This window comes from Chrysemys picta, chromosome 9 (assembly GCF_011386835.1).
Source record: "Chrysemys picta bellii isolate R12L10 chromosome 9, ASM1138683v2, whole genome shotgun sequence".
Taxonomy (NCBI): Eukaryota; Metazoa; Chordata; order Testudines; family Emydidae; genus Chrysemys; species Chrysemys picta.
The window spans coordinates 14,686,174-14,703,529 of NC_088799.1; the positions used below are offsets into that span (position 1 = coordinate 14,686,174).

The 17,356-nt window shown below is 42.5% G+C and overlaps 1 protein-coding gene across 1 annotated transcript in view; it reads left to right on the forward strand.

Annotated features, from left to right (window-relative positions):
• Positions 1-17,356, forward strand: part of SPATA16 (spermatogenesis associated 16) — a 130,394-nt gene that overhangs the window by 72,821 nt on the left and 40,217 nt on the right. The window contains exons 5-7 of the mRNA XM_005309661.4: positions 1,476-1,623; positions 5,993-6,139; positions 8,051-8,163. Of these exons, the coding sequence (XP_005309718.2) occupies positions 1,476-1,623; positions 5,993-6,139; positions 8,051-8,163 (408 nt within the window). The remainder of the gene's footprint in view (positions 1-1,475; positions 1,624-5,992; positions 6,140-8,050; positions 8,164-17,356) is intronic.

Sequence of the window (17,356 nt, forward strand, 5' to 3'; positions counted from 1 at the left end):
GTGGGGGTGCGTGCAGGACTTCTGGCTTCCCCAGGACCCCGCCTGGGCGGAAACACTGTGGGAAGCGCACGGAGGGGCATATGCTGTATGCTCCAAGGTCAGACCCAGGAGGTGAAGACGTGTGAGCTTCTTGCCCTGAAGACGGTCTGCTCCGAGGGAGAGGAGGCTCCCCAAAGTCCTGACTGGCTTGGTGGGGAGCAGTTCCAGAGCATCGCCCGGGGACTCCGTGACAGCAGTCTTCCATTCCAGGCTAGCAGAAACAATTGTCTGTTGAGCACATCGCTCAGATATGCTCATTATTTCCTGGGCAATTTTATATCACTGAGGAATGACTTCAACAACTGAAGTAAGATCCATTTGGTCGGTCAGTAAAAGAGCTCAGTTCAAAGCTCAGTTCAAAAACTGAGATTTTCAGTGATTCACTTCAATATAGGGTGTGATGCGAGGGCTATTCCCTGTTGGAATATGGAGATCTGTCTCTCTATGCTTTTTTCTTTGTGATTGTCTCCACTTACCTTGTGTTGGGTGAATGATTACACATAAACAATGTTACACTGAAGAAATGTTTCAGCGTTCTCAATTTTATGGAAGCTTTGTCGACATTAGGGAAAATGCAACGTATGTCTGTAATGGACGCAGCTGAATCAGTGCTGAACATGATTTAACAGGACGTGCAAATCAGAATGAGCTGTCTGTGTTCAATGCTGTTTCAGAAACTGGTTCAATCCTGCCCTATGCAGGGGCAGTAATCATGCTGAGCAAGATTAGTTATTATCTATGTTGGCAGTTAACTCCAGTTCAGCTGTGGGGTGGGGTGATCTCATTTTATTCTGGTAGTCCATTTAGGGTGAAATTCACCTCTGTTCAGGAGGCCAACATAATGTATCATTTAGCCCTATTTTAAGGGTTTACATGATGCATACACCTTGTGCTGGCCCTCTGCACAAGCATGAATTTCACTCTTTATGCAAACTATGTATAGAATTAATATTTAAGGCCAACATTCCATTCAGCCTGAGTACTTGATTCATGCCAACCCAAGGGGTAACGTAAATGTAAAGTATTGTTTAACCAGCTCCCAAATAATGAACAAAACTTCAGGTGAAGGATGTGACCTTCAGAGAACATAGAATCAATTTGGTCTTTTTAACTTGCAGATAGTTTACCTCATACTTTTTTCCCCATTGAAGACATAGGCTCACTGCACTGAAAACTGTTTACAAATGTTTTTTTTTTTACATTAAATTAATTTTCTGAGCATGAGATAGGCAATGTTTTCTGGAACTAATTTGAATTTCTCCCTAATTAATATTCAAGAACAAAATATGTTATCTTTGCATGACTGTGCAATTATTAAAGGGAAAAATATCAGCTGTGACGGCAATTATTTTTCTTTCCCTCCCCTATTTTTTTTTTTAATGGCAGTTCACTTTTTACCAGCACAGTATGTATCATTTCTTTCCCTTTTTTTTTAGGCTATGATTGAAGAAGCCATCACAAGGGAGGAATCTTTTTCAGTTATGTACACACCATTTGCAACAAAAGCAAAGGCTGACAAAATAGACAAGATGAAGGAAGCTTTTTCTAAAAAGCACCCCGATTATGTGGAGTACATATACACCGGTAAGAGTGGATTTCACATCTTCAAGTGGCATTGGACCTTATTGGATTGTGTGGATTGCGTGTTTGTAGCTGACATTGAGTTTGATTTGTGGGTGGTTGGGGCCTGATCCTGCAAATTCTTACTCTTACCTGGGGTGAAATTCACCCCTGAGCAGAGGGCCAACATATGACCTATGTAGCACTAAAGTCCTCAAACACAATTTAAGGAAAAGCTTTGTACTGACAACCTGCACAAGGGTGAATTTTACCCATGATGCCTCAAAGCGTCATTCTTTGACTTCCATTATTGCAGCAAAGCTTTTGTTGTACGTTGGGCTTTGCAATGTGCTCTGAAGATTGTCAGGCTTGGGCTCACCCTAATCTCTGGTAGGAGTTCTATAGTCAAAAGCCCCCCACTGATGATGCTCTGCCTCTGCCTCTTACTGGTCTCACCCACCCTGGGCACTAATGATCGATCGTTCCCAGCAGTCATGAATGGGTAGCCTGGCCTCATTCAGAACCAGGACCTTGAGTAGGACCCAGAAGTGAATGGGGATCCAGTGGAGGGCATCGAGTTTTGGTGTGAACAGGGGAATCTTTTGTGTGACCCTCATTGTCCCCTGCTGGTTGAGCGAGTTAAAGTAGCCTTTTCCTGAGTTGATAAGCTCTTAGATCACAGTGAGAAGGGCCTCAGTCCAGAAGGAAAGTAGATGATGGGCTACGGTATGTCTTGTCATCATTGCTAACTGAGTTACTTGGCGCAGTAGTGACTATGAGAAGACCCTAAGGTGTCACTCTGTGTTGATGACTGGGGATCAGACAGAGGGAGAGGTATGTCGAATTGCTGGAGGACATTTGCTCCCATCACAAGAACCCACACTATAGCTGGCACTTTGTGGGCAGTTCTAGCAGAATGCTCCAGAAGACTGAAATGCTCTTTAATTCCTAGAGGTATTGCCCTGGGTCAGAGCTGAGACTTATTGATTGGGCTATATGGCTATACCACTTGCTATGACATACCAGCTCTGTGAATAACGACTTCATCCTTCAGGGCAATCAATATGGAACCTTTCAGGAGCACTAAAAACTTCCTTAATAAAAAAACAAACAGAGACTAGTAAGTCCAAGCACTAACAACAAAGTCATGCAAGTATTGTACACAACTAAGCACATTTATTTTGTTCATTTTATGTTTTGTTTTAAAAACGTCACTGTAAAGACAGATCACCTTGATTTTACAAGTTGAAGAACATCCTTATGTGTGGTGGTGTTTTTTTAAATAGAGAAAATAGGGACTTGTTATTTGTCACGGAGGTTATAAAGTAGCTGTCTTCTGTTTACTTGCTGATGTGAATTTGTGGAGAACTTCCAGGGAACAAAAGTATTGGCATTAAGAGGAGTATAATATAAAACTCCCTGAACCTGACTGAAAAGGAGACAAACTCATACCTCACAGAATCCCATCTCCACAATATAGAGAGAGGGTGGGATTTTCAAAAGACCTTACGTGACCTAGGAGGACAAGTTGCTTGGAAAGTCAATAGGACTTGTGTGCCTAAATCACATAGGCATTCTGAAAATGTCACTCTTAATTTTTAATTTCTTTTACTACTATATCCAAGGAAAGAAAAAAAAGATAAAGGGGAGGGGAAAGGGAGAGGACCTGGTTATAGACCATTTTAATCAATTATTTTGCTTATAAATAAAGCTAATGGACCCAGTTCTGGCCTCAGATGCATGGTTATAACACCCATTAGACTTCAGTGAAGTTACTTCTGTTTGACACTGGTGTAACCGAGAGCAGAATTTGGCTCATTGATTTCTCTGGGAATTGTCCTGTGTATCTGAGATCATAATTGGGTTCGTCATGTGCAACTTTTTGTGTAATACAGGTTAAAAAAAAACAATAAAAAATTTAGCATGGCTTGTTTTATTTTGTTTCCTTTTGTGACTGCAATGATGCTGAAGGATGCTGAAGTCACAGCTCTGGAGTTTGTAGCCCTTATATGTTCACAGAACAGGTAAAGCATAGGCGGTGCTGCAGTCCAAGCTTCTCCACCAATATGCCCCATTTCTGACCTGCAGGGAGCACCCTCTAAGGCTGAGAACTTAGGACCAGGATGGAAAAATTAACTGTCACTAGATGCTCTGCTGAGGTAGCTGACAAGGGTAACAGCTAGCGCCAACTGTGGCGGTGTTGTTCGTGACTTGTCTATTCAGAACTGGACTGAGACCCCCAAGCCATTTCACTTAGTTCATCAAAGAGCTTTCAGCTAGTGACTGTCATAGTTCAAGGCAATTGCACCTCGTGGACCAGCAAGGACACCCACTCTAGGCTCCTGGCTCTTCAGCCGTCACCTCTCTGAGGTGGAGACTGGCATCTCTCTCTCTCCTGACCAGCATAGGCCCCTGTCTACATTGTGAGTTCCCCAGCAAGCAAGATGGCCTATACAGCCAGTATCTGCAGGGAAATTGCCCACTGTTGTAAGTTTCCACACAGCCTTTCTAAGTAGCAGTTATTCTTAAGGTGAAAGCATGACAGAGACAACATATTAAAAAACGATGGAAGAACCTACACACATGCTAATCTTACCAGAGATCACCCCCAACTGCAACAAAATCTCTGGTGGGTGATCAAACCCCATCCAGGGGGTTTTCTGTGATTACAAGTTCTTAACAGCTTTTCCTCAGAACAAGAACATAAGTTAGCCTTTCCTTTATACAGCTTGGAACTTAGATATTCAGGGAGTGGGGATAGGTAGTCAGTCAGAGACAATGGTTCTCTCCTCAGAGTGTAGCTTCGAAAGATTGCGTCCAAAAGTGAGACTATGCATTTCCCTCCTGCCAGGTATTTCCTAGGAGACCCATTTAACTTTGTTTGTCCCGAATGTTCCTTCTTGTCTGGCACATTGTTTAAAATAGTCTGTTGAATCAAATAAAATTTCCCAGGGTTTGGATTGTCCATGTCTCTCCCCTAAAGAAGTTACATACAATCCCACAATAATACATAAACTTTGCATTTGTAATACAATTGACTGCAAACTTAAACTTAATTCAATAAGATCTCCCACAGATATTGCAGGACATTGCCATATCTGTCACAGTGATGATTTTCCATCACTGCCAGATTGGCACAGGTCTGAATTTATGACCTACAGGTGAGAGGTTCCATACCCCTCATCTCTGGGATTTTAAATGTGAACTAAACCACTTCTTTGAAAATACAGTTTGAAATACCAGATTTCTCATTAACTTGTTAGTTAAAATAACCTTAAACATGAATTTCAGTAACATTCATTCATCCAAATCTTGGTTCAAGTTTTGACTTATTGTAAGGATGTATCATACTGAATTTCTCCACAAGTTTTCCTTTGATCCACGGGAAGAAAAGGAGGTATATTTTTAAATTCAAATGCACAATGCAGTCTATTTTAAACTTTTGAATCCATCAGAGGCAGAAAGCTTTTAGACTATAGGTACGGCTTTTAAAACCAACAATTCCAAGCCCCTAGCATCGTATTAAAAGCTACATAGAACTTCAGCAGGTAGGGATTTATAATTTCTGGCTGTTAACCACCTGCTAAGTAAACTCTGTATATACAAATGAGATAAAAAGAATGGAATGGTACAGCACAAAATTAGCTCATTTAAAATATTTGCACACATCCAGAACATGCATACATTCAGAGTACAGCGTATGAGTAAAACAAGGACTCTACCAAATAGAACACATTCTGAGATCACATCAGTGGAACTTTGTAGTTTCTCTAGCAAAGTTAATAGAGAGCAAATGGCATAATACTGGGGAAGAGGAATATCTAGCTCACTGTATTTTATTTATGTGCTAGTAAGCCGGTGAGCAGTAAATGAGATTCTCTGTTTGTCATTCTCTGACTATATTACTAGGCATCTTAAAAGTAGAGCTGGTTGAAAACAGGATAAAATTTTTGTGAACATTGTCACTAAAATGTCATCCTGCTTTTTGTGCAGGATGGTGGTGTTTGAGGTTTTTGGTTTTGTTTTGTTAAAATTAAAAATTTCAACAACAAATATTTAGGAATTTTTTGATGAGCTAGTCAAAAAATGAGACAAAATTTTCATGAACATTTTTACCCTTTTTGCAGTGAAATTTTAAATTTCAATGAAAAAAATTCATCAACATTCAGAATTTCAAAAACTACTTACACCTATGCCTTGGCACCGAACATGTTTAAGGGGTTTCTCTGGCCACTTGTTTTGGTGGGTGTTTTATGTTAAATTCGCTTGACTGTAGTACTCTTTTAGCACTTTTCTTTTTCAAGTGAGGAGGCTAAGATTTTTCAAGAGAGGAGCTAACGTAAGCCCTCAAGAAAAAGCAAGGGTGCAAAATGCTATCACTGTCTTGTTCCAGATTCTCATGGACTTCACATCTTACCACAGACAGCAGATTGGGCTTCTTTGCCTCCTCAACAATATTTGTTGACCCTGGGTTTCAAAAACAAAGATGTTGGGAAATTCTTGGAAAAGATATCAAGTAAAAAGCTGCCATCCTTTTCAGGTATGCATTGCTGATTTGCCTAGTAGTTTGAATGCAATGTAGTTTGTCACCAGTAGAGGCAGAGGACTGGTTGGGGCACAGATCAAGGGACTATGCTAAAGTGCAGGCCACAGTGGATATGTCTACGCCATTATGCAACCAGACAACCATTCACTTCATCCCCATCCTGAATACGTAGGGCAATTGTCACTCCTCCCCACTTTCCACCACGCCCCACTCTCCTCCTCCCCACCCTGTCTATGTAGACATTTGTCACTGTGTTTGTCAAATGCCAGTGCAGGCAGATATTCACTTTAAATTATTCACTTGGCTGTAGCGAGGAAGGAGGTCTCCTCCTAGTTATGGTGCTACCCTGGGATTTAGGAGATGTGAGTTCAATTCCCTCCTCCCCCAAACTTCCTTAGACAAGTTGCTTAATTTCTGTGTGCTGCAGTTCCCCATGTGTTATTAGCACTGCTCTACCTCACAGAGGTGTAGCGAGGATAAATATAGTAAAGATTGTGGGGTGCTCAGATACTCTTAGAAAACTTTAGTTGTCCAAAAAGCACTTGTGTTACAGTAATCTTTGGAGACCAGTCATCTCATCTAGCAGTGCCTCATTTTCACCATATGGAATGTGAGGCTAAAAATCACTCACCTCACAGAGGTGTTGTGAGGCCTAATTAATTAATATTTCCAATGGAGAACACGGTAGGAGTGCAAAGTAATATTAAATTTAATTATTTATTTGATTATGGTGGTACCTAGAGACTCCAGCCAAGAATGGGGCCCCCATCCTGGTAGCACTGTACAAACATAGAGTAAGAAACAGTCCCTGCCTCAAAGAGTTTAACAATCTAATTAGATAAGACAGACAAAAGGGTGGGAGGAACAACGTGATGGTTGGCAAAGGTCACGTCAGTGCCATGATTTTTCGTGGTTGGTTGATTTATTTCTATCTTTTAATTTTTTTGGAAGGAAGGTTTTGTTGGAAGGGGATTAGCTAACCAGAAACAAAGGATGGTAGAGAGAACATTGAAGGGAGGATATAGTGTATAGCAGGTGTGGCCAGACTGTGGCTTGTGAGTATATGCAGTTCTTTTACAGTTAAAGTGCGGCTCGCGCCGATTCTCCACCTACCAGACTGGATGTGGGGGAGTTTCTGCCCTGCAGTGGGTGGTGGGACTAGAGGCTTCTAACCTGCATGGAGGGGGGCCTAAGGGCTTTAGCCCCTCACCCCAGCGGGCGCCGCCCCACAGGATAGGTTGTGCATGTCTTGCAGCTCTCAAACTTCTTAGGATTATTGTATGCGGCTCAGCAGGTCAGTAAATTTGGCCACTCCAGGTGTCTAAGAATAGGGTAATTTTCCTTTAAATAGTTTGTAATCCCTGAGTGGTGCTCACATATTTTTAGAAGCACGAGAAACCAGCCAGAGCAGCAGTGTGTATGTAGGTAGGCCTTGCATGTTTGTATTTATTGAGCAAATGCAGTTATTTGGGACCCAACCGTGCCCCAGTGGTTCTGTCATATTATTGTTGTGCAAAGATCAAAAGATTCAACAGTGGAGGGGAGTAAGGAAAAAGGAGGGAAGAAAGGGAGCATGAAAGGCAGGGGGAGTGAGGCTGAAGTATAGACACTGTGAAGGAAAGGGGTTGGATTGAACATCCAACCAGCACAGGGGAGAGAATGACCAGATTAAAAACTGGAATAAAATAAAGCAACCAGGCCCTGGCGACATCATCAGCTTCCAGAGGTCCCTCCTGCAGCTGACTTTCTCTGCTCCTGCCAGCTGAGTGTCTGGGTGGCTTTTCCCAGCAATTTCTCACTTCCCCGAGCCCACATGGCTTGCTAAATCCTCTGTAGAATACCTTGTATGAAAGGTGCACTGGTATGATCAAAAACAATATCAAGGTTTACTATTTCATTTCTTAGAACACCGAGCTCCTTTTAGTCCTCTTACAAGAGAAGAATCAGTAAGACACTTGGAGACCGTAGGGAAAAAGATCTTGCCAATAATGGATTTTATCAGAGGCACCAAATTAACTGTGGGTATAGAATCTACTTTATAGAATGCAGTGAATGCAGTATTAGAGGTTTGTGTATATGTGATTATTAAGATGTGTTTTGTTGATGTCTTTTATTCTGTTGTTTCAGACAGATATTTAAGTGAATCTGTAATTTGATAAACAAGAAAATATTTGTAGTTAGTGGTTCTTTGTTGTGTGGCAAACTATCCATGTATGTTTGCAAAGCACTCAGCTGACTTCAACAGAAGCCTGAGCCGGGATGTCTACACTGCAATTTTATAGCCCCGCAGCCCAAGTCCTGCAAGTCTGAGTCAGCTGATATGGGCCAGCCATGAGTGTTTTATTGTAGTGTAGACACACCCTTAGATTAAATTCCAGCCTAGCCTCTACATCGGGGTGGGCAAACTATGGCCTGCGGGCCGGATCCGGTCCCTCAGGGCTTTGGATCCAGCCTGTGAGATTGCCTCCCGTGGCACCGTGGGCCCCGTGGCGCTCTCAGAAGTAGCCAGCACCACTTCCCTGCGGCCCCCGGGTGGGGGGGGCAGAGGGCTCCGTGCATTGCCCTTGCCTCCAGGCACCGCCCCCCGCAGCTCCCATTGGCCGGGAATGGGGAACCGCGGCCAATGGGAGCTTCGTGGGAGAAACCTGGAGGCGCGGCAAGGGCAGCACATGCGGAGCCCTCCACCTCCCCTCCTCCCCAGGGGCCATAGCACTTCCTTGAGCGGCGCAGGGCCGGGGACAGGGCAGGCAGGGAGCCTGCCCTGGCCCCAGTGCGCGCCGCTGCCACCCTGGAGCCACTTTAGGTAAGCGGCGCCAGGCTGGAGCCCGAACCCCTCCTGCACTCCTCCCCCCAACTCCCTGCCCTAAGCCCCCTGCCTGCACCTCGCACCCCTCCTGCACCCCAGCTCCCTGCCCTGGGCCCCCTCGTACGCCCCGCACCCCTCAACCCTAACCCCCTGCCCTGAACCCCCTCCTGCAGTCCGCACCCCTCCTGCACCCCAGCTCCCTGCCCTGGGCCCCCTCATACAGCCCACACCCCTCCTCTGCCCCTATCCCTTGCCCTGAGCCCCTTCCTGCACACTGCACCCTCTCCCACACCCCGCACTCCCTCCCACACCCCAACCCCCTGCCCCGGCCCTGCATACAATTTCCCTACCCAGATGTGGCCCTTGGCCCAAAAAGTTTGCCCACCCTTGCTCTACATAGTGAAGTATGTGAAATTACTTTCAAATCTGATACAGACATATTGTAGATATATTAGCATATTCCACACCATACTTTTTACTATAATGTACACAGCTTTTTATCACTATGGCTTTTGATTAGCACAAAAGGTCAAAAATGAAATTTGCCTGTAGACTAGACTATTTTAAAGCAATTCTTAAATTGTTCTCCAGAATATAAGTGGAAGAAACCTCTCCTCAACAGACTGCAAATGCTAATGTTAACATTTTTTCCCTAGCAGTAACAGTTTTCTAGTTATCTGTGTCGTGGAAAAATCAGAGGCATTTCCTCATCAGGTGTTTTAGCAAATGACAGAATTAATATTCTTACTCTCTGACAGTAGGTAGGAGGTTGACAAAAACTGCTACTTAGCAACCTCTATCAAGTGAAAAACATTAGCTAAAATCTTGGATAAACTATATCTTCTTCACTCTGATGGTAATAAGTAAACAGACAAGAATGGACTGATCTCACAAACTCAGTGGGAGGTGAAGTGCTCAGCACCTTGCAGAAATGGACCCTAATAAAACATTTGCTTATTAGCCCAGTATGAGGAAGGGGAAGGAGTCTCATGGCACAGATCCCAAAGGAAATGTATCTTTTTTTTTTCAGTGTTAGCATGCCTCTTTGAATTCATCTGTCCTTGACCATTCTCTGACTGACCCAAATCCCCTTCTAACTGGTGTGCAGGCTGATTTGAAATGGCACCACTTTGAGAAAGTACATTATGTGTTACTGATGTGCTTGTGCATCTTTAGCATAAAAAAATCCTGAAGTCTATTTAGACTCTCCAACTTTGATGTTTCCAAGGATGGAATCCTGGCCCCTTTGAAGTTAATGGCAAAATTCCTATTGACTTCAGTGGGAGCAGGATTTCACCCCAAGTTTTAGAACATAAAAATGGCCACACTGGGTCAGACCAATGGTCCATCTAGTCCAATATCCTGTCTTCCAACAGTGGTCAATGCCAGATATTTCCAAGGGAACAGAACAGGGCAATCAAGTGATCCATCCTCTGTTGTAGAGTCCCAGTTTCTGGCAGTCAGAGGCTTAGGACACCCAAAGTATGGGGTTGCATCCCTGACCACCTTGGCTAATAGCTATTGATGGTCCTATCCTCCATTAATTTATCTAATTCTTTTTTCAACCCAGTTATACTTTTGCCCTTCACAGCATTCCCTGGTAATGAGTTCCACAGGTTGACTGTACATCATGTGAAGTACTTCCTTATGTTTGTTTTAAATGTGCTGCCTATTAATTTCATTGGATAACCCCTGGTTTCAATTCTAATATATCTTTTTTGAGATGGGGTGACGAGAACTGCATGCAGTATTAAAGGTCTGGGTGTACCATGGATTTATGCAGTGGCGTTATATTTGCTGTTTTATTATCTAGCCCTTTTGTAATGGTTCCTAATATTCTGTTAGCTTTTTTGACTGCCGCTGCACATTGAGGGGATGTTTTCAGAGAACTTGCTCTGAAGTATGTAATGTGACCACCTTTTCTCTAAGACCTTCATATAAAACCTTAAGGAAATATACCTGCGTCCAAAACGAGCCATTCTTTTTAGGTAACAAATCTTAGGAACTGTCCTAGAATAAATTGTCAATAGAGGAGGTTTTGGAACAAATTGATAAATCAAACAATAATAAGCCCCTAGGACCAGATGGTATTCACCCAAGAGTTCTGGTGGAACTCAGATATGAAATTGCAGAACTACTAACTGTGGTATGTAACCTATTGTTTAAATCAGCCTCTGTACCAGATGACTGGAGGATAGCTAATGGTAAGCCAATTTTTAAAAAAGGCTCCAGATGTGATCCTGGCAATTACAGGCCAGTAATCCTAACTTCAGTATCAGGCAAATGTGTTTCTCCATTTCTAGTCTATCCCGGAAATTAATTTGCAGAAACAAGGCTAGATGGTCTAAATAGAAAAGTTTCACATTTGAGATCTTGGTATATGGGATGCAAGAGAAAAGATGCAATCAGCCAACATAAGAGACAAGATCAGTGGAATATGTGGTAGGGTTATTTGAGCTTATGAACCAGAAGCCCCACTGGTGTGAACTGGCAAAGCTCCGTAGACTTCAATAGAAGAATGCCAATTTACAATAGCTATGGATCTAGCCCTTGCTGAGATTATTGTTCTTGCTGAGATGGATACCTGCTGAGGAACCACAAAATAGATGTGGTGATCTCCTGCCCCTATTGAAATCTGGGGCAAAACTTCAATTCACTTCATCAAGACCAGGATTTCACCCATGAAGTTTTGATACGACCTCCCTGAATGCAACTTAACTTTACAAGAAGCAGAATTTTAAGTGGACTGAGTAAAATGTATTCATATAGATTCTAAACCAGCAGCCACTTTACCAGGAGGTCATAAGTAGGGGCTTTGCTAGAGGAGAGAAAAACCTGACACAAAACTAATTATCATTGATTTAGAACCAGCAGCTGTCAATCTTGCACGAAAGTATAAAGATTCAGGCATATGTTATTGGCAGAGGGGTGGAAAAACTGTTTTTCTTCCCTTCAGTCTTCTTAGTGCAGAATGATCCTGACAACATAGCATTCCTGACCAAAAAAATCAGATTACAAAGCAAGCTAGACCTAATGTACAGAGCAAGGTCTATTCTGCTAGCCCTGATTAAAGCTTCATTCAAGGCAATGCAAAAACTGGACACTTCAGTTTGCTTGAAATTATTCCAAGTTTTTATTGAAGCCAGAATTTAATTTTCACCTGTTATTTATTTCTCAAAAGCTACATACAATGTAGTCCCAAGAAGAATATGCTTTGTAGACCACTCCACTTCAATTACTGATGTTAGTTGCAAAAGCTTCTTGTGCGTTAAAAGAAAACAAGGTCATTTATGAGGGGAAACAAAAACAAAAAAGCTATGCTTAAATTGAAAAGCCAGAGCTACCCAAAATGCGACCCAAAATTCTTCTGCAACCCAAAATTCTTCTCCTAGTCATTTTAATGATATTCCTTGGTGGAAACATCTTAGTGCTAAAGCAGAACTAATTAAACAATAGCAGCTGTCCTAAATATAAATCAATTCCACCACTTCAGACGTGCAGCACAGTAACCTGGAGTTAATTATACAATTAATTCAAGCTTTGCTGTTCGTAAGTCATGGAGTTAATGATAAATATTCGCCGAACATACATTGTGCTCTCAGCTGTGATACTCCTACTTTCATTGAACAGTAGTACCTTGCTATCCACAGAGCCCTACTAAAATCACTGGGACCGTTTGCATAGTCAAGTAAGACTGAGAATGAATAAGGGTACCACACCCTAGTAGCAACTTCATCTGATGGTAAAAATTCTTTAAATCTAATCTTCCAGACATTTAAAGCAGGCTCACCTCTCTGGTATCTAAGTGTCTTCCACTTCCTGCTCCCATGGAAGTCTTTCTTGTTGAGCCAATGGGAGCAGAAGCAGATTTTTACTCTAGGGCCAGATTATGAACCCCTTGGTAAGCAGGTACTCAAACAAATAGTCCCATTGGGTCAGACTCTGCCATTCTTGTCTGTGTTGAATAGAACCTTGCTCCTGGAGTCATCCCATATGTATGGGACAGGGTGCTACATAACATGACCAAAGGGGGCCCTTAGGTATATACTCCCCTCAATGGGTTCCACAGCAAGACATACAGAAATAAAACACACTTAGGGAACAAATTGCTTTGCTGTCTGTTTTCAGTTCTGTAACAGTGTTTATTATAAGCAGATTCCAGGGTATGTTATCTGGAGAATCCTGAGGGCTTTGAAGAACTGTGATGACAGATTTCCAGATTGTTCCAACTCATTACTGGGCTTGTTCGCAAGGCACAGCATCATTCATATGCTAAGCTGATAAAATGGAGATACCATAAAAATGAAGGACAACAGCTGTGGGGGACTGGATTGCAGAAGTTTGCAAAATTGTGTTCCTCAAGGCTGGATGGCTAGACATGCCACTTGCATTTGATGTCAGAGTGCCAGCTTTAAATCTAAGCTGAACAACCACTTTGTTTCTCTTATTCTCTAGGACTCAGCAAGCAAACTTTAATAATTACTTCTTAAATAGAATCTAGAAAAACAAGAGGGGGAATACCATCTCTCTGATATATCTCAATGTCATGTGGGACCAATAATATGCAACCTGAAGTTCTTAAGGACACTTAAGGTTGCCCTGTATTCAGGGCCGGCTCCAGGCACCAGCTGAGCAAGCTGGTGCTTGGGGCGGCAGATTGTTCGAGGCGGCATTCTGCCCAATCCTAGGGCGGCACGGCCGCTTTTTTTTTTTTTTTTTTTTGTTCCGCTCCGGCTGCCCTGCAGGGCAGTCCTCTTCCTTCCCTCCCCACCGACCGGAGCGGAGCCTTCGCGGCAGGCGGCAGGAGGCGGCGCAGCGGGAGGGGCCACATGGCAGCACCCCTACTGTAGCCCTGGCCGCCCGCTTCTCTCTCTCTCCCGCCCGCTCCCTCCCCCCCTCCCCCCAGCCGGTCCCCCTGTACCCGTGCTCCGGCCGTGCCGCAGGGTTTTTTTTGTTTTTGTTTTTGCTTTGCCGTTCTGGCCACCCCGATTTTTTTGTTTTTGTTTTTTTTTTTGCTTGGGGCGGCCAAAAAGCCAGAGCCGGCCCTGCCTGTACGTTACAGGCTTTCCAGCTTCTTTTGCAATAAGACAACAGTCTTGCTTTGCTTTAGGTTTTGTGCTTCAGAGGCCCCTCTCACTGCCCAACTAATGGTGTCAAGCAAGCTCCACCTGGAGTAGGCTGGTTTGCTGTTGGGTTGGTCCTCTCCATTGGTGATGACCTTTCAAGGACTTACAGAGAGATCCCAGAGCTGGATTCGGGAACCACATCTTTAGATGTTCCTGTGCTTCCAGCAGATCCCCCAAGATTCCACTACTTTTTCTGTGGACAGGCAAACCCCACCTGTCTAACTAAATTCAGGGGGAACTCTTGTGAGATTTCTCTTTTAGCTGTGGGTTTTCTCTGGGGAGGGGCAATCTGGCCCAGAGTAACTTTGGCCCTTGACTTTAATGAGACGATACATGTGAGTGAGGGCTGCAGGACAAGGCCCAACAATTGTTAATTTTACTTTTCATTTATTCTGTGTGAGACCTGGATGATGTATGTCTGTGCGCATCTGGAAGGGAAAAGCCTTGTGATTTGTCTACCAATTAATGTTTTAGTCCCTTATGGCATTCCTATCGAAGATGCATTTTCAACCCTTCTGATGAATTTGTTGGTTACATCACAGTCCTATTTCTTAGACATTAAACTCTTCCCTCTATTAAATAGGCCAATTCTTTCCCCCTAAAGCCTCCATTTAAGATTGCTATTTACTTAACCTTCACTGTACCTGTAGAGGCAGTTTCAGCTTCATCCATGGCCACTTTATTATATTTTTACTGCAGCTTAGTAGCCTCTTGAACTCCACTGTAGTTCATGTAATTCTCATCATGTGGTTCATATCCCTGTGAACTCTTTTTCGTGCCAGAAGCGGTTATTTACACTCTCTTTCTTCATTTTTCATTGTCACTGAAACACAACCCCTGACAATGTTCAACCTGTTATAATGCCTTTAAAAATATCCTGCTGTCAGTTATTTATTTATTTACCTCTGGCCTACTGTACACGTCAATAACATTGCTATGGCCATAAAGCACGAGCTGGCTCAGGCACCAAATCTGGGTTTTTAGCTCCATGATGCGTTCCCAAATCAAGATGACAAAGAGCAGTTTCCTTTCCCTTTTTTCCCCCTCTTTACTTTTATAAAAATTGGAGAAGCACGCTTCCCCCTTCCCCCGCCCCAAGACAGCATGATTCAGCCAGATGAAGAAGCATTTTTAACCTCTTCCTCAGTTGATGAGTCAATACACTAATTTCTTATCATTTATATGGGGGTGGGAGCTCAGGAGTCCAGGAAACAACGTTCTGCTGCAACTAAAAATGTGATTTGATTTGTTTTCAATTGCTACACGTTAATAAATTCCCTCTCAAGCTCTCATTAATTAATTGTTCTTCTTTATTTGAATGAATATATATCTCTATTGCTGCAATGATAAAAACCTTTTCCTTGACTTTTCATTCTAATTATTCTAATTCATATCTTGGGGACATAGAAAGCCTGTAGAATAGGGCTTTTCTCACTACAAAAATGATGACGGGGCTGAGGGATGGAATCTCCTCTACCCCCCCTAAGAATCTAATCTAAAGTTCATTGAAGCCAATGGGCCTTAAGTACCTTCCTGAAGTTAAGCAGATGCTTAAGTGGTTTGCTGAATAGGGATGGACTTCAATACATGCTTAAATGTTTTGCTAAGCTGTATCCTAAATGACCATACTATCTGTGCATGGGGAGGAGTAACAAACATGGCTTGCTACACCACCTATACAGGGATTTGGTTCAGTGAGCCCACATAGTGGATGTACCTACTGGTGACTCTCTGTGGCAGTCCTCCTATCTACCAGGGGCTGTGTTGACCTGCTGGGGTTACCTTCTTTGTGATGCACAGAGGACAGCATTGTTTCTCTTGCATGGGATCTCCGGTGGTTTCTTCTGTAGCGCTGTAGTTTTATAAGTAGGAGTTAAGGAAATGACTTCCCTGGAGAGATGAAGGGATTATTCACTTGTACTTAGATAACTGCCCATCTTTCCTTTATGGTTAGGCTTGAAGACCCCGATTTCTAACTGGGACTCCATTCCTTCCCCCATAGCAGAGGTCAAAAATTATGAGCAAAATTAATTACATTCACAGTTGCTCACTTTTAGGAGCCTAGTTATTAGAACTGGTCAAAAATGGGGGGGAAAAAAACATTTAAAATGTCAAAGTTGTTTCCATTTCACAGATTTTGATAGGGACCTTTTTTTATTTTTTTCCAAAAAAAAATTGTGAAATTTTGTAAGAACACTTTTATCAAAAACTGTATCGAAACCGTTAGCAGGATTCTTATCGAAATCTTCCATTTACTGAAAATCCAAGTTTTTGATAACAATTGCAATAACCATTTGATGATTTTTTTAATTAAAATGTCAATTAAAAATATCTCAAACTTTTGTGAAAAACCAAGAGTTAAAAGTCAAGATTTTTGCCAAAAAAAACTAATTTCATTCAAAAAATTTCTACCAGCCCATTAACTGATTGGACCCATAAATCATATAGCTAGGTATCTAGCTGGATGCAACCACACCTGAAGTTTTGCAACTACAGTATCTGTGATTGTGGGGGAAAAGATCTGCCAAAACTATTAGAAGCTGTCTTGAAAATCTTGTCCAACATTTTGAATTTCAGGCTCTTAAATAAGTGGGCTGATTTTCAGAGATGCTGAGCGCACACAGCTCCCGCTGAACTTGTATATCCTTCTAATCACTGATAGTTTGCTTTCATAAAACCTGTTGAGGAGTTTTCAGTGAGAGAGCTGTGTACCCTTCAAAAAGAGGGTAATGAAGATATTAGCTCCCCTTTACAAACCCCTTGTCCCACCTTCCTCAAGAAAATACTTGAATATGCTCTACAGATCTGATTTTCAAACAAATATTAGGCACGTAGGGTGATTTTCAAAAGTACTGAAGTAGATTAGGTGCCATGGGAGTTAGGCACCAAGGCACTTTTGAAAATCCCACTAGGCATCTATGTAGATCATTAGGCACTTTTTAAAATCTAATTTAGGCCCTAATCCTGCAACCACTTGGGCATGTGCTTAAATATAAGCACATGACTAGGCTACTCATGTGCTGAAAGTTAGCCCTTGCCTGAGTGCCTACAGAATCAGACTCCAACTCTGCAGCTTTCTGGTGTTTAAGATCAGGTTTGAAAGCTGTGGATTTTCTTTGCCTGCGAACAGGCGGTAGATTTATGCGTTACATGGTTTCCTCAACCTCGTCGCTGAAACATGAAAAGCACAAAAGCCAAACAATATTTTAACAAATAGGATTATGGAAAAGCCTTTTCTAAGTGATGACAATAAAAATTACATTAATATCGGATATCTGC